Source organism: Leptopilina boulardi, unplaced genomic scaffold (assembly GCF_019393585.1).
Source record: "Leptopilina boulardi isolate dan_hultmark-lab unplaced genomic scaffold, ZJU_Lbou_2.1 LbouV2_123, whole genome shotgun sequence".
NCBI lineage: Eukaryota > Metazoa > Arthropoda > Insecta > Hymenoptera > Figitidae > Leptopilina > Leptopilina boulardi.
The window spans coordinates 764,898-786,533 of record NW_026137667.1 but is presented as its reverse complement, the minus strand read 5'-3'; the positions used below and the strand labels follow the sequence as shown (position 1 = coordinate 786,533).

Sequence of the window (21,636 nt, the reverse complement as noted above, 5' to 3'; positions counted from 1 at the left end):
CACTAAATTTTCACTAGAGCAGGGTGCGGTAGACCACTTAGCTATACTACTTTCGCGCATGCGCTCTTCTCTTTTACGTCGAAATGGGACAACAACTTTATATGCCTCCATGTGATTTCACCCTGAGGTTTTCACATTACAGATCTTCTACTTTACAAGTTTGGTGCAAACACTTTACTTCCCAACACTGACTTATATTAAAGGTATTTAAGAATTACTGTCTGCATTTTCCTCTAATGGAACCTTATGTGATCCAGTTTTTGTTTTAAATTTTTATAAAAAACTAAGATTATAAATTAGAAACAGCAGCTATAAAACTTTCCTAAAATAGATTTAAAAAGATGTACGTATCCAATATTCCATATCTATTTGATCATTTATTTTTATATTTTTCTTTTTACTCAGCAAGAATACATTCATTTTCTTGACATTGTATGATTAGGTAATCATTCGAATTTCATATTTTACTTTAAACAAACTTTTTTATATCTACTGTTTAATCACTAATTTTCAGTTCAAATATAATTTGCCATTATATGAAACCATTGCATGCAGGTATAAGGTTTCGGCAGATCATTTATATATTTGAAGAATTGAGTAATTAAAAGAAAATGTGTTTATGAACAGGAACAAATTTTGATAACATTTTGTATCACTGATAGCATACCTATAATTTTTTGAATCTTCCATTGCATAAATTTATTCTATTATGTCATATAAATATATAATTGTAAGTTCATTGATTAATCTTAAGATTATGCGCATATTTGTGAAAAATCGAATCCTAAAAATGTTAAACTGGAATATTTCCGATATTAATTACTACAAATTTTATGGTATAAATTTAATTTTTCCGCATATGACAACAATGATTAAAAATAGAAGGCATTATTTAGTAACCTCAAATATTTTTCAAAAGTATTTAAAAATTTAATTAATTATTTTTTTATTTGTATTTATTTAATAATAAATAAATAATAATCATTAGGATACATATAAGTCATGCAAATAAATTAATTTCTAAAAATATTTAATATTTTTCATGATATAATCAAAATATCTGGAAACGCGAGAACTTTTCTTTTATTTTCATTTATTTTTCCACATAACCTCACTTTATTTTGGAAAATTTACTATTGTAACATAGTAAGTCTAATTACAAAAGTGATGGTTTCTATTTTGACTAGTTCGGTCAAGCTTTTTTTCTGTTTGGCTACTTTTTTCAGCCTTGTCCTGCAAAAACTTAATTTTTAATTTTTTTTTGTCCGTCATATTTGATCCGCCATTTTGAAATTGAGAATTGAGGTGAATGTTATAATAATATAAAACACTTTTTTATCCACTAGTGCCAATAATACTATATTTTATTTATAGTTGCCATGGCTGGGAAAAATCTTTTAGCCTGTCTCCATAGAGTAAATACATTACAGAGATTATCGCATTCAACTTCTACATATGTTGACAAAATTGGAAATCGTGATGTTGTTGGATTCGGGATAAATGGAACAGAATGTTACATTGATCGATTTGAGCGACCAATGCCCGCCATAAGATTCAAAGAAAATACTCCTGACGTAATGGTAAATATAATATTCAAAAGCGAGAGAATTATTACAGTTTTTGAACAATAAATTTTTTATTACAAATTTATTAGGCTCTGAGGGAGAAAGAGAAAGGAGATTGGAAAAAACTTTCGATTCATGAAAAAAAAGAACTTTACAGAGCTAGCTTTTGTCAAACTTTGGCGGAAATGGATGCACCAACAGGAGAATGGAAGTCCGTTATTGGACTATCAGCCATTGGAGTCGCTATTGGACTTTGGTTGTTTATTTACTTTAGATTGTTTGGTAAGTTACTTCCGTTGTTAAATAATTATTATAAAACACTTGAAAATAGTTAGAAAATATGGGGTTCTAACAATTTTTATGACTTTTATTTAATCAACATTTTCGCACTTCACAACCATTCTTTATCATATTTTAAATTCCTTCACAAAATTTCAGCTCAATCCACTCAGCATTTTACGAGAAAAGTTACGGACAAATTAACATTACAGACCTAACAGTCACATGACCTTAATCAAAGTATAATTTAAAATAATAAATTGTTTTCTTCTTTTTAGTTTACCCACCATTGCCTGAATCTTTCAATGAAGAAAACCGAGTGGCGCAAATGAAGCGTATGTTGGCATTGGAAATGAATCCTGTTGAAGGAATTAGTTCTAAGAAAAATAGAGTAAAATTAGGGTTAGACCCATACCCAAAATAATTTTTCACTTCACTTAAATTCAGTTCATCCTGGTAGAAATCACAAGTTGTAATAAAAATATGTAAAAATAAAGTAATAAAAATTGAAATAATAATAATAATAAATAAATGCAGAATTAAATTTATTTACAAGAACACTACCTGCAGAAATAATGGGCCCTTCAGATCTTCATAGACATTTCTTTCATAAATACAGTAATACTGTATTTTTATTTTAAGTTTAATTTTATATTTTTAAAATTATACATAATTAATGAAAAAATGTATATGAAACTGGGATCGAACTCGGATACCTTGGGCTTGAAGCATTGCGCTTTAAGCACCTCAGCCACCCAATTCGGGCGTTAATTGGGCTGCCTAATTAGGCTTAGGGTAACCAAATTTGGTCCAAGTTAGGGCCCAAGCGAAATTTCTACACAAGTAGTGGTGGATCATGTATAGGAATACGCCTTTTACAATTGAGAATGCAACTGTTTGTAATTTACAATATTAATTAATTAGTTTACATTATTTATTTATTTGCAAATATTTGTTTATAATTATATTTATTTATTGTTCAATACGTCATGGTGACGTGAGAAAATTGAAAATTTTTAAAAGAAAAATCTAATTTTTTTAACAGTGTAAAACTCGTCATATATTAATTCAAAATTGCACGGAGGTTTTCATTGCAATATTGAGGCAACATAGCCGCATTATATGTGCGAGAATAAATAATAAATTTAAAAGAATAGAAGATAAAAAGTAGTAATAAAGTAATTCAGATAACGCAGCGGAGTTAGAATGAAGGAAGGTTGCAAGAGCTTGCGCAGATGTGATAACAGCCCCTCAGTCCGGAGGGCAGTTAGTTGCTCCTTTGTCGTACCTTCAGCGCTTTTTAACAAAATTATTTCAATCGAGTTTAGCGACACGAACCTCGCGAGTTCATAGCATCCCCAAGGAGGCGAAAAGAGAAATACTTCCTCTTCGACGTTGTCTGGGGTCAGTATTCGCTAAACTCGTTTTTAGATAATGCTTGCAATTTAGACTATAGGAGGTCCTTGCTGACAGGATACTGCCATATCGTCGACACCGGTGGCATTGTAAAGTCTATTGCCATTTATTGATTTCTATAAAATCTTCTTTTTTACATATATTTTTAAGTGCGCGAGATTAAAAAATTATTTATTTCACTTTTTACTTTCTTCTAAGTGCATTTATGACGCTTTAATTATATATATTTCGACAATGGTAACAACAAAAATTTTTTTTGGTGCTTTACTTCCCCATAATCAGCCAGTCCTTTAGTCGAAAACATGTGGGTGGCGAACTTTCGTGACGTTTAATCAATGGAGAATATAAGTGGATTAGAAATTTTGAAAATTGTGTAAGTAACAATATCATTTACAAATTATAAAATGAGTTTTTTTTATTAGTATACAGTATTTGTTTTATTAATATGATTTAAAATAAGATGATTATTTTCTTTTAAATTTTATTTTTAAAATTGTTTGTGACTTTTTTGTTAAAAAAAAACTTACAAACAGTTTTAAACATTCTTCATTTAATATTAATAATAATATTAATATTTAAGAAATTAAAACTCAAAATTTTCAAAATATAGAAAAATAATAAAAAATAAATCATGTCAGCCATTTTGATTTTATCAATTTTAAGGTCAAATTTAACTTCAGCGATATCCCTTATACTAATTTTTATTGATTTTCGCATAAATTAAAAAAAAATGTCTGCTTTAAACTTTATTTTTGAAGTCATATTTGAATTCAGCGACCTTAAAAACTCCTATATTCTAAGTTTCATGAAATTCCACAAAAATTTAAAAAAAAATCCGCCATTTTGAATCCGCCATTTTGAATTTTTTATTTTTGAAGTTCATATTTGAGTTCAAGGACTACAAAAACCCTTATACACCTAATGTGGGTTGCTATTAAAAGTTGTTTCTCGAAAGAGCGAAAAGTTTCTAATTATCGAAGAAAATTCGGTCTTTGACTAAATTGTTATAACGTTCAATTCAGTTCCGTATGCTATATAGAGAGAAATATTCATATAAAGTATTTCCATTTATAGTTACAAGAAACAATTTTTTTTGCGAAAGATGCATGTAATTGAGTATTAGATATCGGGTACAGATGGATCGATAGCTGAAGTAGATGTACTTGAATTTTCCTAATCTAAGAATATACTAGTGAAGTATCGTTGGGGTGGAGCAATAACATATAGAAAGAGTTTTTCCGACAATGTTACGTTAGGTATAAATTAAATTTACAAATTGACTGATTTTTTTCATACTGATTCTGTTTTTGTTTCAGGAATGCTTATTAATAATGATCAATTGACGTCTTCGTTGGAAATGTGTCAACATAATACTGTCTTCCTGAGAGTGTTAGGAGTTTTCATACTATTTTTATTTCAAGGTATGCTTTTTCTGCCCGTTTATTACGTGTGTTATTTTACTATGCCATTTTCACATTTCTTTTTATTTTTACAGAATCTAAACCTGTAAGTTGGGAAGAATGGTGGACATATGATGGAATTTCCGGTAAGTATCCTATACTGAATTAAGTCCAAGAAATTTTATTCTGATCTATGTCAATTTTAAAATAACAGGTCCTGCTTTTTGGGGTCTTATCAATCCTGAATGGTCTCTCTGTAACAAAGGTAGAAGACAGTCTCCTGTAAATTTGGAGCCGTCTAGACTATTATTCGATCCCAATCTTCAACCACTTCATTTGGATAAACATCGTGTGAAAGGCATTCTCACTAACACCGGGCACAGTGTAGTTTTCACTGTGGATAATGAAACAAGACATCCTGTAAATATTTCTGGCGGCTCTCTCAGTTATCGATACCAATTTCATGAAATTCATCTACACTATGGATTATATGACGAAAGTGGAAGTGAGCATACTGTCGATGGATATGCATTTCCAGCGGAAGTGAGTCAATATATTTTTTTTATTATTAATTTTTCGAAACGAAATTGCTTTGGCGCCTCAAAAAAGCTCATTTTCTTCATTTCAGATGCAGATTTTTGGCTTTAACTCTCAATTGTACAATAATTTTTCGGAAGCCTTGCATCGAGCTCAAGGCATAGTAGCAGTATCCCTCCTGTTACAAGTAAGCGATTTATTCTTCAATGAAGAGATTAGTTTAAATGATACAACACTATATTTTAACTTATTTTAGGTAGGTGATCTTTCCAACCCAGGCTTAAGAATTTTTACTGAGCAACTGGACAAAATACTCTATGGAGGTAAGACTATTTAAACGTTTACAGTAATATCGACTATAGGCGCTACAACGATTAAAAATGTATCATCACATATTTTATAGGAGAATCTAAGGATATTTTGAATTTTGCGGTGCGAGAACTTTTACCGGACACGAACCATTACATGACATATGACGGCTCCATTACTCTGCCGGCTTGTCATGAAACAACCACATGGATCATATTAAATAAACCAATCTATATAACTAAACAACAGGTAAATTATGTATTTTGACAGTCTTGGGGTGGCACAATATTTTCTATTGGAATCAAAATTAGAAATGAAATTTTAAATATGTAGAAATTAGTGCAGTACTGATGATCCAATTCACAGAATTTTTACTTTACTTTGATAGCTTCTCGCCTTGAGAAAATTGATGCAGGGTGATAAAAAAAATCCAAAAGCGCCTCTTGGAAATAATTATAGACCACCACAACCTCTTCATCATCGACCTGTTCGAACTAATATTAATTTTAATGTGCAGGTAAAGAATACATTTATAATATATGTTAACTATAAAGTAAATTATTTTATTTCTTTAAGGGACCTAAAAATTGTCCAACCATGCACAGGGATTTATACTACAAAGGTAGGTAATTATATATATACTGAAAAAAATTAGTAGATTCTATTAATATATTTTTATATGATTTTAGCAAATAGTTGGAAATAATCATGATCAGAAGAAACGATATTTCTCTCACTGCATTACGCTTTCACTTCCAAAAAAGAAGAAAATAAATATTTAACAGAAGAAGGACGTAACATATCAAGACGTGCGCTCAACTAGCACGTTACCGTGTGTGGTCAGAAAATTGCTTCGTAGTAACTAATTACTCGTGCATTGCCAAGTATTTCTCCAGTAAAGATATCCCCTAGTTACTTAGAAAAAAGTGACGTAAGAGTATATGAAAAATATATATATATAAATACATATGTCGATAAATATTAAAAGCTATGACTATCGAAGCTAGCGCGGAAAATGGAAGTGTGTATAAAATACGCAAGAAATTAAAACGCATTGGCGAACTAAGAGTTTATACTATATTCTTTTAATAAAACTTTATAAATGTATATGCTTTTTTTCTGATTTCACCTATTATTCCTATTTCTTGAAGTCACCTTACTTCATCATCATAAAATTTGTTTTTGTGTAGGAGAAAGTTAAAAAATATATTTACATGTACCTGCATACATCGCTTTAATATTTTGATGTCATAAAATTTTTTATCGTTCTTAAAATATGTTTGAAATTCCATTAGAATGTTAAACCTATTGTTCAAGTATAATTGCCTTTAAATGCTGTAAAACATAAGAACTACAAAAAATCTTGGCATGATCAAGTTGAGAGCAAGTATCGCGTATCTGAATAAAATTTCGACAATTGTTCATCTGTTCCATTTCATCCACCGTATATAATAAAGAATTGTCATTCATATTGTAACAGCACACGTATAGAATTGAGTCAGGTTTATTGTTTAATGTTGATAATGATGCTGTTGTTCTATATATAAAATATGCATAATTTATATCTATTTCCATAATGTTACAGAGTAATTCCAATGACACATTTTTCATTTCTTCATGTCGAATCAACAAAGCTAATGATTGTTTAAAATTGAAGAGGAAATTAATCAACTGGGCTTTATCAAAAAATTCATTTTCACGTAGCATGTCATAAAGTTGTTGACGTAATTGTTGTACACGCATTTCATCAATTAAGGTATCCGAAAAACCTTTCTCCCGTGTCGATATATAATTTGTTTTTTGTAGCTCGTATATTTTTTCAAATAATTGAAGAAGACGTTGTTGTCCGAAGAGCGGTGTCGATGCATAAATGCATTTCGTTATACGTTCAATGCCACTAAAATTAGAAAAATCTGAAGACTCTACTAATAAACGAATAATATAACCACCTAATGAATGTCCAATTAGCACAATTTTGGCTTGCTTGTATTCGACAAGTATACACTTGGTTTGCAAAAAATGTCGCAACTCATAACAAATTTGTATAATCGGTTTACGCCAATCGTACGTAAACTCCAACAACTTAACGCGTCGATGTTTGCCAATTTCATCTAAAATTAAGTCATAGAGAGGTCGATAAATATAGTGTCCAAAGTAAGATTTAATCGTTTTACCAGGCACTAATTTATTCTTTGGATTAACAAGCTGATGTGCTATTATTTGTTCCCATTGTGATTGAGATCCATTTATTCGACTAATTAAAGAATTTATCTTGTGACGTAAAACTATACTAAATGTTGGTGGATAGACTCGTATAAGTTTATTCGATGTGGAAATTCTTTCACGATAGAGTTCATTTCCAAAAAGACCAGGTACAAGGATAAATAAAATTTCACATTTTCCATCGTCAGGCATATGACGAAATAAATTAAATTTAGCCCATTCGTAAAATGTTGGTAACACCATTGTCAGCATAAAACTTATTAATATACAAATCTATATACTTTGAAATAACTGAGAGCAATCTAATTATCAGCCCTGGCGGATTGAAGTTGGTTTTTGAAAATTCGAAATGGCACCCAAAAAATGGATTTATATTTTTATATTGTATACGTTTTTGCCTTATGGTCCTACTGCTCTGTTAATACAAAAAAATTATCCATTGTACTCATGAATTCTATCAATCAAGTTTATGTATTGAATACAGTCGCCATGATCTTATTAACATTAATATGTGACCAAGTAATTTTCATTTTTAACACAGTCATCATAATTTATGATAAGAAAATAATTATTAAAAATGATATACACTTCATACAGCTCATTATAAAAAGAGACCAATATTTTAATTTATCACTCATATTGCTTTATCAAAAAACGATTTGTTAAATGACACAAACCTAATGTAGTATATCTTATTAATCAAAGAAGTATTTTTTTAGCTTCAAAATTTGTTATGTGAAACAGTTATAATTTATTATTTTTTCATTTTTAACATTTCACTTTTTGAATAATTTCTTCAGATTTCTTTTCAAAACTGTTAATTTTTTTAGTTTCCTTTTTTCTTTTACTTTCTTTGCTTTTGAATTGTTGAACGTTCTTAAAACGTTTATAGAACATAGTTATTTGCCCCACTTTCTATTTTTGCAAATTCAAAATAATTATGTAATTCGCTCTTTTTTTCTCTCTTTCAATTACTTCCCCACTCTTTTCTACAAGTAAAGCATAAATATACGTTTTGCCTCGCGCGCGACTTAATTTCATCAATATCACTTGTCCATTGAGGATGAAATTTAGTGTGCGCTGACGCGTGATTTATTCAACAGAACATTTATTTAATAGTTTTCCTCAACTTTTTTTGTAAAATTTATTCAATTTTTATTCTCCTTGTGGGATGCACTGACATTTTTGATTTCGCAAAAATTTTATCTTTTTGTACTCTCTACGAAAAAGAGTTCCATGGTTTTTTAATATATATATTTTTTTAATCAAATTATTTAGAAATAATTTTTGTGATATTGAGGTTGTGCTAAAATTTAGCCTCAGTAGATAAAAATTTGCTAGTCATCGTCTACTTTTTCAAATGACGACGAGATTGATGACCCGCATGAAGACGATGATTCAATCAATTGATGAATGAAATGCGGAAAGTCAAGGATATCATAACTACACGCCGATAGCAAACCAACTTTTTTTAAACATTCTAATGTTAAATAATCGCTGTTTAGAAGGTCTATTGGAAAAGCTTCGCAATCGCTAATTGTAGAAATTTCTTTTTCCTCATGATAAACATTTACATTATTTGTTTCTATATTATTTTTTCCATTTTTGCAGTTTTCTGTATTATTTGGTATTATATCATTATTATTTACATTTTTGCCATTATCATCTATCTTGCCCAAATTTTCCTTTTTGGTGAGTTTTGATTCGTTGATTAAATCATTTCTCTCACTATCTGAAACTTTCAAATCATTGTTTAACTTTTCTTCTGCTTCGTAATATTCCTTATGATTATAAGATTGTTGTTGTTCAAACAGTTCTTCCAATTCAGGCACTTGATTTTGTAACTCATCGTACATTTGACGAATCTCTATGGTATTTGAATCGTCGGAGAGTTCAACATTTTCTAATAGAAACATAGAAAAGAGAGAAAATTCCTCTTTGACAAAGTCCCATATGATTTGTAATGGCAATGACATTTCCTCATCGAGAATCTGATACGGATCCTGGATATCTTCCTTGATAGATCGTTTAATTGAATGTCGCAACAAACGTTCATAAAAATTGTGTCGAAAAGGATATTTGCGCAGGAAGATCTCTGCTTTGCTAAGAAAAGGTAATATAAATGCTATATAGTTGTTTTGCTGACTTGTAACAGTCAAACGGGGAATAAAAAAGTGACGCAAGTAAGTAGACAAGAAGGTAAAAACCATGTTCATTTGTTGAAAATGATCACAAATTCGCAATAACACTCTATGCTCATGAATCGATTGATTGCGATGACAAGCAGGCAAAGTTGCGTATCGTCGTCTAACAGTTAGAGGAATGAAATGACAATTAAGGATACGTCTCACCTCGGCCTCATACAATAATTTTAAATAAATATTAATTTTAGATTTTTGTTCTTCACTATCATCACATTTTTTTTTATTACTTGTATCCATGTTATTATTCTCATTATCTTGTTTTGTACTTAAAAATGAATACATAATGAAAATATAAAGATACAAAAATTAGAAAAGAATGTTCTTATTTTTATTCTTTTTCATAAAACAATTTTTCTAACTTCCAAACTCTATATTCGTACTGAAACCTTACCAAAAAAAAGTTAATTTGTAATTTCAATTCATCTGAATTAGTTTTTTTTTTTACTGGGTATAAATGATGATCAGCATATTATAATTTCGAATTTTTAAAATTATACAAATTTTGAAACTGCTCTCCCGTAAAATTTAAAAAATTGCATTTAAATTGTTTTAGAGGTGCAAAGAAGCAGTGGTTAGTTTATAAGTTTAAATTTAATTTCTTGACATTCGTTTTTTAGATATTTTTTTTAAATTACTTTTAAGATACCACGATTATATACATGATCACGAACGTGCGGGCATTTGTACAATGAGACACTGTTGTGTTCAAACTTATTTGACATGTAAATTAAAAGGATGGCTAATATGCTAATAAATACCAGCAAAATGTAACCAGTAAAACAGAAAAATGCATAACTAATAATACAAATTTCAACAAAAAAAGTTTGATGCACATAATCAAATATAACTTCACAATTGTGGAACGCTATATGAAAGCTTTCATCTTTGTAGAACTTGTTCAACAAAAACCAGTAGGTGCATTTATGACAAAACTCGTAAATACAGACTAAAATGTTATCATTATGTTTGTCGTCATCTGTCTTGAAATCCATTAGGATGTTTTCATCTTTACCGTTTCCCGGATGCCAACGCTGCACATTATTAATGTCTAAAAACCAATGGTGCAAAGGCGAGAAGCATATAGTTGATCGATGTTTTAGAAAGAGTAGGTTGGTCCCTAAACGATTGCTACTCTCTGGAGCGTCAGTTATAGGATCAATGTTATTGCTAGTGACTACATATTGTGACGAGTTGCCGTCATAAAGTAATTTAGAATTTATCGAGTTAACAGGGATGTTTACATATTTAAATTTTTCCCAAGGTTCTAAAGCTGCTTTAATCTTTTCTATTGTGTATTTATTTTTATACATTATTTCGTTATTGGTGATATTTAAAAACACTTACTTTTTTTTCCTATCCTGTGTTAGTATTTTGGAGCTTATAGTATAAAAAAATTTGAATTTAAATTCACAGGACTTTATACTCTAATCTCGAAGAAGTTGCAATGCTAATTCTTCATCTCTGTGTAATGTATCAAACAGCGGCAATTCTTTACGAGTTTTCTTTATATTTTTATCGTCTTTGCGTATCACTAGTTTCCTTTTTTGCACTCTGAAAAAATCAAAATTTTAAAATACGATAAAAAATAACATTATAAGATTGAAAGCAAGTACTAGAATTCTTACCTATCAATTTTAGGTTCATCTTCAGCACTTTCAAATTTAGTTTTCATTTTTTTGTGTTTCTTACTATCCTGATTGACTTCAGTACTATCTTCACTATTATCCTCACTCTCATCTTCACTATCTTCATCTGATTTTTGTCCGTAAATTTTATTTGGATCAGGTAACCAAGATAAATTTGATTCCCTATCACTTTCATATTCTTCACTTTCTGAATAATTTGAACTGCTTTCCTCATTCTTCTCAGAAGCCTTGTTTTGCATTTTAAGTTTTTGTTTCTCCTTCCGATGCTTTTCCTTAATTTTTTCTTTAAATCGTTTTTTGTCAAAACTATCTTCATAATGCAATGCTTTTTTTGCTGTTTCAATATTTATTCCAGAGTCTTCCTCTTGTTCGTATTCTTTTCCTAAATCTGATTGTTTTGATTTTGCTGAATCTAGTATTTCCTAAAATTAATTGAATACTATTTAAAAAAAAATATCGAATAAAATTGTTCGACTTCTAAAATTTAAAATTTTTTGAGTTAATCAACAAAAATTAGGTAAACTAGTAATTGACGTACCTGTCCATTTTCATCAAAATTAATTTTTTTGTTTGGTACTATATTCTTTTTTAGAATTTTCTTTGCTACAGCCGCTTTAGTCACAGATTTTTTTTTCTTAAATTGTATTTCATCCTCTTCAATTAATGGATCAATTTTAATATTTCTTCGTTTGATAGTTAAAATTTCTTCATCTTCATCATCAACAACATCATGATCTTCAGCTGTAAAATTCGATAACAAAATAAATAATTAAAGTATAATACTTTTTGTAATTAAATTTTGTTTCAAAAAGAAGAAGTGCAATTTTTGGATTTATAAAAGTCGGAATAAATAAACATAAATAAATAATTAAGATACTTACAGTGTTTAAAGTGAGAACCAGAGTTGTGATTTGATTTTACAGAAAAGCAATTGTCAGAAATATCTTCAGAAGAATCGTTATCTACACTTGAATTGATATTTTTTAAAAGTTGCACAGCTTCGGATTCTTTTTTCTTATCTATTTGCATGTTAACGTCAGTATCATTGATTAAAGAATCCTTAATTTTTTGTAGAAATCGAAGTTTTGGAGCCACTATTAAACCCAGTGATCTATTCGGAATATTAATATTATTTATAAATAACAATAGTAAATTATATTTGCAAGAGAAAAATATAAGTATTATTATAGTTTGTATTATAAAAAGCCAATTTTTTCCTAGTGTGTTTTGATTTAGCTCAAGAAACATCTTACCTTGCAAAAGCATCAATTTTCAAATTTTTGACATTAAATATATTTTTATCTTGCATAAGATAAACAGATTTAACATATGCAACAAAAGCTCTTTGCGCACTTTCTTTTAATGCACAATCACGAGCAAGTAAAGCTTCTAATTTACGATGTGGAAACTGCAATTTATTTGGATTGATTCTAAAACAGATTAATATTAATTAATATTAATTATATGAAATGGTAAATAAAATTTGCTTACTTGATCATTGATATTGGAATCTTGGAAGAATGTAACTTGTCGATTATGTTTGTCTCTGTAGGAAGTAATACTAATAAAGATTCCCCACCATTTTGAAATCTTGCAGTTCTACCTGCTCGATGAATGTAGGAATTAGTATCTTCTGGACAATCCATTTGTACAACCCAGTCAACATCGGGAAAGTCTACATAAATTAATATCAACCTATTATAGATCTGATCTTGAAAATACTTTTAATTTTTTTAAATAATAATAATATTAATTTTTGTGAATTTTATTAAAAAATATTCAGAGTAGCGATTGAAAGTTAAAATGCTTATTTACCTAATCCTCTAGAAGCAATGTCTGTAGCAAACAATATTGCATTTTGTTTTCTGCAAAACGTTTCATAAATATTCATTCTCTTGAGTTGATGCATCTTTCCAAATAATGATAAAAGACTTGTTCCAGGTCTCATTCGGCAAAAGGCTTCATACATAAATTTCACCTGAAAAGTAAAATATTAATTTCGTGTTCAGTTACTGCTAAATTGAATGTTAAAAAAAGGTATTATCATTACCTGCTTGCATGTAGAAAAGAATACAATAACTTTTCGTTTTAGATGATTTTTTATAAATGACCATAGCATCGCTATTTTATCTTCTAATTCACAAATTACATAACTTTGTTGAAGAAATTCAGGAGTAGTATGCACTGAATATTCGTGAACAGACACATAAATTGGATCCTTAAGACTTAATTTAGCTAAGTCTCGTGTAGATCTATTAAAAAATTGTATATTTATTTAAATATATTGGTTTTGAAATTTTTTTTATTATAATATATTATTTACCTAGTTTGGGTTGCAGAGAATAGCAGTGTTTGACGATCTTCTGGTAAATTTTGAATTATAGCATTCATTGTGGTTTCGAAACCCATATCTAAACACTTATCAGCTTCATCAAGAACTAGTATCTAAATTCAGAAGATATTATTATTGATAGTAACTGAACTAAAAAAAGAATGTGAAGACAGGGTTGCTCAAAACTTAATATGAGAAAAATTAAAATATACTTTTGGAGGACAAAAAAAATTGCACTCACCTGTTGAAAGAAAGGTTCAAAATCACTTTTGTTTTAATTTTACTGACTAACCTGCATAGTTGTACAATCGAACAGTGGATTTTCATCCATATGTTGTAATAAACGTCCTGGCGTGCAAATAATTATGTTACATTGATTCATTCTTTTCTTTTCGAAATGTAAGTCTTTTCCACCAATAATTAAACCTGCTGAGAGATCATGATAATGTCCTACTTTTCTTAAAGTTTCATATATTTGATATGCCAATTCTCTAGTTGGTGTTATAATAATTGCACCAATGCCATCCAATCTCGTCCATTGTTTGCAATACAGCGTCTCAATAACCTAAAATTTAACAAGAATAAAATTTTTTAATTTTCTTATTATGTCTATAATGCTTAACAAAATCTTACAGGTATTAGAAATGCTAAGGTTTTTCCACTGCCAGTTTTAGCAGCACCAAGAATATTAAGTCCTCTTAATGCAAGGCCAATACTTTGTCTTTGTATGTCGCTTAAAGTAATATATTGGCTTTCCTTTAATCCTTTTTGAGTCTGTGATGATAGTGGTAAATCTGCGAATTTCGTAATTTGTCTTTCATCGATCTGTGAAAAAATAATAATACGTATGCAATAAAGAATTAGCTTCTTGAACACTGCAATTGATTAGGATATAATACTACATATTTAGGAAACTATAAAAATAATATAAAAAATACAATTTTAAAACTTACTGTCTCGTACTGAGATTGCAGATTTTTAATGATGTTTTTTTCTGGGACATTTTTCTTTCTTTGATACACTTTAATCTTTTTATTTTCATTGTTAGTTGTTTTAGTCATACTTATTAAAAAATGTAAGATAAGCAATAACAATGTTAAATTCTATTTTCTTGATTCCAAAGACACAATTTAAAAGTCAAAATCGCACTGTAAAAAACTTATTACGTACTGTCAATCAAGAATTATAATTATTTTAAAAGTGAGGTTAATTATTGTTTTTATTTTTAAGAAAAGCATGGTCTTCATAAATAAAGCTGCTTCTACAATAACTTTTTTTCATTGACATGAATAGAATGCACTGTAGAATCGAAACTATGCGATCGCAGGTTGCATACGTAAAGGTGAAATCACACGGAAACGCAGAATACTGCACCCTGCTCTAGTGAAAATTTAGTAACTTTATAGTAACTTTTAATTTTAAAAATAAAATCACTAAATTTTCACTAGAGCAGGGTGCTGTAGTTGACGAGAATTATGTTACTGTATTCAGGCCTGTTGACACACTCTTCATTATTGTTAAACGTTCAATGTTAATGATTTCTTGTAAACAAAGTGAAAGAATAAATAACACTTACATTTATTACTGTTTTTCTATTTAACATTACTGATTTTTTTCGGATTAAACAAGATGAAGTATGGATTTTGTTTGTTTTTATAGATTACATTTGTTTTTAAACATTTTGCATATTCAAATTTGTTGAGGAAGAGGTTAATTGTCTCCCTAGTATAAATGAATAATACTAGAGAATTAATATTTATTAACAGAATTTAAATTTATTCCTTCTATAATTTTTTAACATGAGTAAAATACGATCTAAAAAAGGTGGTAGAATAAAATTCCTGTTTTTATTTTCTCAATTTTAGACCTTTTACCGGCTCGGTTGTCATGCCTCTTCAAGCATATTTGTTTAGTAAAAATAAAAATTTATCTTAAAAGTTTGATAATATTTAAAATGGAAACAAATTTATACTTACTATAAATATTAACAAAAATTTAAATTATTAAATGAGGTTATATTTTTTTTTTTTGCATCGTCAAATTTTTTCTATACTTTTTTAATGATTCTTCATAATCTCTCGCATGGATTTTCAAAAATACCACCTTCATTTAATTGTGTCAATATCGTGATTTAATTGATTTCTTGGGATTTTTTTTACATTTTACAGGATCAGTGTTGATGGGCTGGTGGTTTACTTTCCTTACGATTATATTTATCCAGAGCAGTATGCGTATATGTTGGAACTGAAACGTGGTCTCGATGCAAAAGTATTTTACATTTTTTAGCATGTGTAATGAATGGAATTAAAAAATGAGTTTCCATAATTCGAAATAAAATTTACATCTACATTATTATGTAAATAATTAAAATGAATTTTTAAATGCATATTTCAGGGTCACTGTCTTTTGGAAATGCCGTCAGGTACTGGAAAAACTATAACTCTGTTATCGTTGATCCTAGCCTATATGATGGAACATCCTCACATCATCTCAAAATTAATATATTGTTCTCGTACGATGCCAGAAATAGAAAAAGTCATACAAGAACTAAAAAAATTGATAGATTATTATGAAAGAGAAGCTGAAAAGAAGAGTAACATATTAGCTCTAGTTTTAAGTTCTAGAAAGAATTTATGCATTCATCCAGAGGTGGGTGAAATAAATATCATAGTTGAGATGAGTTTGTTATTTAAATTTATTTTGACTCTATTATTTAGGTTAGCAAAGAAAGAGATGGAAAAATTGTCGATGGCCGTTGTCATTCTTTAACTGCTTCCTACGTTCGAGAAAGGCATCACTATGATGATACCGTGCCCATTTGTAGTTATTATGAAACATTCGATATGGAAGGTCGTGAGTTACTTATGTCTTCTGGAATTTACTCCCTTGAAGATTTAAAAATTTATGGAAAAGACAGAAATTGGTGTCCATATTTTCTGGCAAGATTTGCGGTAAGCACTTGATTTACAGTATTTTTTCTTTCCGAGAAAACTTCTTAATAATTAGTAAAATTAAGAATAATAATATTTTTTGTAGATTATGCAAGCCCAGATTGTGGTTTACAGTTATCACTACTTATTAGATCCAAAAATTGCTGAAACTGTTTCGAAAGAATTATCAAAAAATTCCGTTGTTGTCTTCGACGAAGCTCATAATATTGGTAATTTTGACATTTTTCAGCTTAACTTAATTTTATTTCTATGAGAAATATTTCATGTTTTTGTTTTTTAGATAACGTGTGTATTGACTCAATGAGTGTTAAAATTAACAGAAGAACAATGGAAAAATGTTCTGCGAAAATTCAAATTCTCGAAAAAGCTGTATCAGAGTAAGATCATTATATATTTTTCGTCTATTTACTTAAGACGAATGCTTCTGAAACCACTAACACATTATGACATCTGTTAACAGAATGAGGGAAGACGATGTGAACAGATTGCAGGAAGAATATAATCAACTAGTTGAAGGATTAAAGGAAGCACAAATCGCAAGAGAAACTGACGTAATCTTAGCAAATCCTGTTTTACCAAGTGAAATATTACAAGGTAATATAATTAACTCTTTTTTTGTCTCTATTAACCAATTAATAGTTTTATTACTGAACGAACCATTCAATTGTATAATTTTTATGTTTGTTGCAGAAGTAGTTCCTGGAAACATTAGAAATGCTGAACATTTTATTAGTTTCTTAAAACGTTTCGTGGAGTATATAAAAACACGTTTACGTGTTCAACATGTGGTGCAAGAATCTCCTGCTTCATTTTTGAGAGATACACAAAGCAAAGTTTGCATTGAACGTAAACCACTCAAGTTTTGTGCTGAACGTTTGGCATCACTTCTGCGAACTTTGGAATTAACTGATATAATAGATTTTTCTCCCTTAATACTAGTGACTCATTTAGCAACGCTGGTTGCTACTTACACGAAAGGGTTTACAATAATTATTGAACCTTTTGATGATAAAACATCAACTGTCTTGAATCCAGTGTTACATTTTAGTTGTTTAGACTGTTCGATAGCAATGAAACCTATTTTTGATAGATTTCAGTCTGTGGTTATCACATCGGGAACACTATCTCCGCTGGATATGTATCCAAAAATTTTGAATTTTCATCCTGTTATCATGTCGTCTTTTACTATGACACTGGCAAGACCATGTCTTCTTCCTATGGTTAGTTTAAAATAATAATTAAATTAAGTCTGTGTTTAATATATTAAACACAGTTGATTCAGTTAAATTAATTTTAGATTGTATCTAAAGGACAAGATCAAGCTGTGATTTCTTCCAAGTATGAAACTAGAGAAGACGTTTCAGTTATAAGAAATTATGGACAACTATTAGTAGAATTCGCTGCGATCGTACCTGATGGAATGGTCTGTTTCTTCACATCATACTTATACATGGAATCTGTTGTTGCAGCCTGGTAATTAGTAATTAACACATACCAAGCTAATTCTTTCTATAAATTTCAAATTTTTTGAAATACAAGTGACTTAATAAAATTAATTAAATACTTTAAAATATTAAAATTAAGGTATGATCAAGGCATGGTTGACCAACTTCAAAGGCACAAATTACTTTTTATTGAAACTCAAGATTCTGCAGAAACCAGTTTGGCTTTAATAAATTATATTAAAGCTTGTGAGAATGGAAGAGGTGCAGTATTACTTTCTGTTGCACGTGGAAAAGTTTCAGAAGGTGTCGATTTTGATCATCATTTGGGAAGAGCAGTATTAATGTTTGGAATTCCTTACGTTTATACTCAATCTAGAATTTTAAAAGCTAGATTGCAATACCTCCGGGATCAATTTCAGGTAAGTGATTGTAAATATTTACAATGATTTTCTATTTTACAAAAATAATATTATTCCCTTTCGCGGAGAAAATTGTGTCTGTAACAAACTTATATTTTTACTAATTAAATATTTTGTTTTAGATTGCAGAAAATGATTTTTTGACTTTCGATGCTATGAGGCATGCAGCACAGTGCGTTGGTCGAGCTATTAGAGGAAAGACTGACTACGGCATAATGGTTTTCGCAGACAAGGTGATTACATTAAAAAAAAATTTTATTTTACATTTTTAACAAAAAGTAAATTTTATTTTTGTTTGCAGAGATTTTCGAGAGCTGATAAACGGTGTAAACTTCCTAAATGGATTCAAGAACATTTGACTGATAGTTTATGCGATTTATCGACTCAGGAGGCCATTCAGATTAGTAAACGATGGTTGCGACAAATGGCTCAACCATTTACGAGAGAAGATCAATTGGGTCTTTCACTTCTGACCAGAGAACAACTTGAAAAGGAAGAAGCGAGTAAAATAGAAGAAAAGGCCCAACAGAATTAATATGAATTGTATGCAAAAGACTAAAAACCATCAACTTTTAGGAAATTCATAAATTACTTTAAAAAGAATATTTTTTATATTTAATAAGTTAAACTATCGAAAGTACTGAGAGGTTGAGTAAATTAAGTAATATTTTTACGATGTACATATTATGTATTTCTATTAACGAATTAACAATCATTCGTTTATTTTTGAAGTCTTCAATAAGATTTTAGAGCAAATATTAAATATCGCGGTAAATATTCAAATGTAAAGAGTTAAATGTTCAACGTTTCTTTTGAATAATAAAAAATGTTTTCAAAAACAAAAATTTTTGAGATATTCTACATTTATTTAATTTTTAGAATGATTTTTAGTACTCTAAGCTCATCAAAGAATTTTCTTATTCAAAAAGTATATTAAATTAAATTAAAAAGACATTTTAATATTTAATAAAAGTATTTAAAAGTAAGGTATTTATTACATTGCATTTTAATTTTTGAATACACTTGCTGTTACATCTTTTCTTTCTTTTTACTTTTATCAGATACAGTATATTTATCGTAGGTTTTAGTTGGATCAAAAGGTTCCCATCTGCTTGCAGGAAATATATGCTTGTTTCTCTCATACCAAGATCTGTAAAAAATAAAATAATCCTAGTTACATAATCTGCCTTTTTGAATGGAATTTTATTTCAAAAGATAAATCTAAATTAGAATTAAAAAAAATAAGAGAGAATAAAGAATAAATAAATGAATATCTACCAACCGTAATAAGACTTTTCCAGCATGTGATTCTTCTGTTTCAATTGAAGCATCATGTAATACTCGAACATCATCATGTACATCAAAGGTAAATAAAGGTCCACTTTTGCCTCTAGCCTATAGATATAAAATTTTCACTTTATATAATGCAAATTAGAATAGTTATTTAGAAAGTTAATTCTCAACTTACTTTTGCAACTATAAAATCGTAGAAAGTATAATGATGTGGAAGAATCAAATCTTCTTTTACATACATTAATTGATCAGCCATTATTGTCTTCAATTCGCTAAATTCTTTTTTCAGAACTTCTAAACATCTCTGTAGTAGTTGGTAAATGGAATTTCCTTTTTTCATTGTAACACTGCGTCTATGCCCAGAGCCATCCCAATAACTAAAAATAATTTCAATTTCTTCTTCTTTAAGAGCCTGTTGTTTTGTTGCCCATTCTTGTCTTAATTCTTCTCTTAATCGGTTTTCTTCTTCTTCTCTTTCTCTGTCGGGTAAAAAACTTGTATCTACGTCAGGATTTTTTTTAATTTTCTTTATTTTCGGTTCACATTCATCATCTTCAAAATCTTCATCATGATCATCATCATCATCATCATCAGGATTGAATGATAGAGCTTGAATTTGTTTTTTTTGCTTACTTTTTTCCAATTGTTTAGCAACTAGAGCTTCTTCTTTTTCCTTTTCTTTCTCCCTCTCCTTTTGAGCAAGCTTTCTCTCTCTTTCTCTGACGATATTTTCCTGTTTAGCTTTCATCTCATTCAAAGTAACGAGGCCAATAGTAGTTGACTTAAGTTGCTGTTCAACAGCATTATAATGTGTCGCGAATTTATTTTCAATATTATGAATTTTAAGATCATCTTCAATTTTTTTCTTTCGATATTCAATTTCCTGTTGTGCAATCTCACGTTTTTTCATTAATTGCATTGCTCGCCCAGCTTCACTTGCTGCTCCTTTATAATGTGCCATTTTTCCTCTAGAAAAAATTAAGCATTTAATGATTCAATTACAATAAATAATAATTACAATGGTTAATTAACTTATTTAATAAAACATTGTAATTTTTCATTATCATGAGTTTAAATAATAAAAATTAAATTTTTTTCTCTAATACAAAACTTGACCTAGGTCACTTCATGTTCATATAAATTGTTGACATCTACATCACTCAAAACAGTCATCTATTTTTTTTCATAAGAATGAGGTAATTTATTTATAAACAAAGAAATGATACTGAGCAATTTTATCTAAACCTACATAATTGATTACCCTTTTATTGTAATCAATGACAGTTGACAAGATTAAATTATTTAGTTACAAATAGGAATTAATAATAGCAGAAGAAACCTCTATGATTTTTAACCTATATTTTAATAAAAGAATACATCTTTCAAAAATACTCAAAACACTAAATAAGATTCACAATTAAACTGATACTTACAGTATATATAAAAACTAATAGTTATTAATTTATTATTCTTGAATATAATTATTTGTGAATATTATTTTTTTTATTATTTCTATGTTGATGTTCTCTTCTTTAGGGTTAACGCACAATCGATTCACGAACTTGGTTCATGAAGGCCAACGCACAATTGTTTGACTTCACGTAGCTATTGTGCGTC

The 21,636-nt window shown here is 29.0% G+C and overlaps 5 protein-coding genes across 7 annotated transcripts; 3 read left to right on the top strand and 2 right to left on the bottom strand.

Moving 5' to 3' along the window:
- Positions 1-184: 184 nt before the first annotated feature.
- Positions 185-2,376, top strand: LOC127289469 (cytochrome c oxidase subunit 4 isoform 1, mitochondrial-like). The gene is made up of 4 exons (XM_051317425.1): positions 185-203; positions 1,375-1,580; positions 1,655-1,847; positions 2,123-2,376. The coding sequence occupies exons 2-4, from the start codon at positions 1,380-1,382 to the stop codon at positions 2,266-2,268; spliced, it is 540 nt and encodes a 179-aa protein (XP_051173382.1). The 5' UTR covers positions 185-203; positions 1,375-1,379; the 3' UTR covers positions 2,269-2,376.
- A 487-nt stretch (positions 2,377-2,863) lies between these two features.
- LOC127289377 (carbonic anhydrase-related protein 10) lies at positions 2,864-6,613 on the top strand. Of its 3 annotated transcripts, XM_051317299.1 has the most exons (11): positions 2,868-3,248; positions 3,543-3,633; positions 4,577-4,681; positions 4,756-4,806; positions 4,875-5,203; positions 5,289-5,384; positions 5,454-5,520; positions 5,601-5,755; positions 5,895-6,023; positions 6,083-6,128; positions 6,196-6,613. In XM_051317299.1, the coding sequence occupies exons 3-11, from the start codon at positions 4,579-4,581 to the stop codon at positions 6,210-6,212; spliced, it is 993 nt and encodes a 330-aa protein (XP_051173256.1). In that variant the 5' UTR covers positions 2,868-3,248; positions 3,543-3,633; positions 4,577-4,578; the 3' UTR covers positions 6,213-6,613. The 3 variants fall into 3 exon arrangements, with proteins under 3 accessions (XP_051173265.1, XP_051173256.1, XP_051173249.1); XM_051317308.1 differs by lacking the exon at positions 3,543-3,633 and having other exon boundaries at positions 2,864-3,248; XM_051317292.1 differs by having other exon boundaries at positions 2,868-3,633.
- A 4,594-nt stretch (positions 6,614-11,207) lies between these two features.
- On the bottom strand, positions 11,208-15,168 carry LOC127289262 (probable ATP-dependent RNA helicase DDX10). The gene is made up of 12 exons (XM_051317092.1): positions 14,865-15,168; positions 14,545-14,736; positions 14,204-14,476; positions 13,903-14,024; positions 13,630-13,831; positions 13,395-13,557; positions 13,071-13,254; positions 12,833-13,009; positions 12,461-12,690; positions 12,118-12,320; positions 11,559-12,001; positions 11,208-11,484 (listed from the first exon to the last, which is right to left on the bottom strand). Exons 1-12 carry the CDS (start codon positions 14,970-14,972, stop codon positions 11,358-11,360), a joined length of 2,424 nt encoding a protein of 807 aa, XP_051173049.1. The 5' UTR covers positions 14,973-15,168; the 3' UTR covers positions 11,208-11,357.
- A 217-nt stretch (positions 15,169-15,385) lies between these two features.
- LOC127289291 (general transcription and DNA repair factor IIH helicase subunit XPD) lies at positions 15,386-19,574 on the top strand. The gene is made up of 12 exons (XM_051317139.1): positions 15,386-15,545; positions 16,080-16,179; positions 16,306-16,560; positions 16,629-16,862; positions 16,948-17,071; positions 17,143-17,239; positions 17,323-17,456; positions 17,553-18,082; positions 18,160-18,335; positions 18,447-18,726; positions 18,849-18,959; positions 19,028-19,574. Exons 1-12 carry the CDS (start codon positions 15,541-15,543, stop codon positions 19,259-19,261), a joined length of 2,280 nt encoding a protein of 759 aa, XP_051173096.1. The 5' UTR covers positions 15,386-15,540; the 3' UTR covers positions 19,262-19,574.
- Positions 19,575-19,680: 106 nt separating this feature from the next.
- On the bottom strand, positions 19,681-21,611 carry LOC127289370 (protein FAM50 homolog). The gene is made up of 4 exons (XM_051317280.1): positions 21,453-21,611; positions 20,195-20,987; positions 20,009-20,121; positions 19,681-19,876 (listed from the first exon to the last, which is right to left on the bottom strand). Exons 2-4 carry the CDS (start codon positions 20,978-20,980, stop codon positions 19,756-19,758), a joined length of 1,020 nt encoding a protein of 339 aa, XP_051173237.1. The 5' UTR covers positions 20,981-20,987; positions 21,453-21,611; the 3' UTR covers positions 19,681-19,755.
- Positions 21,612-21,636: the final 25 nt, after the last annotated feature.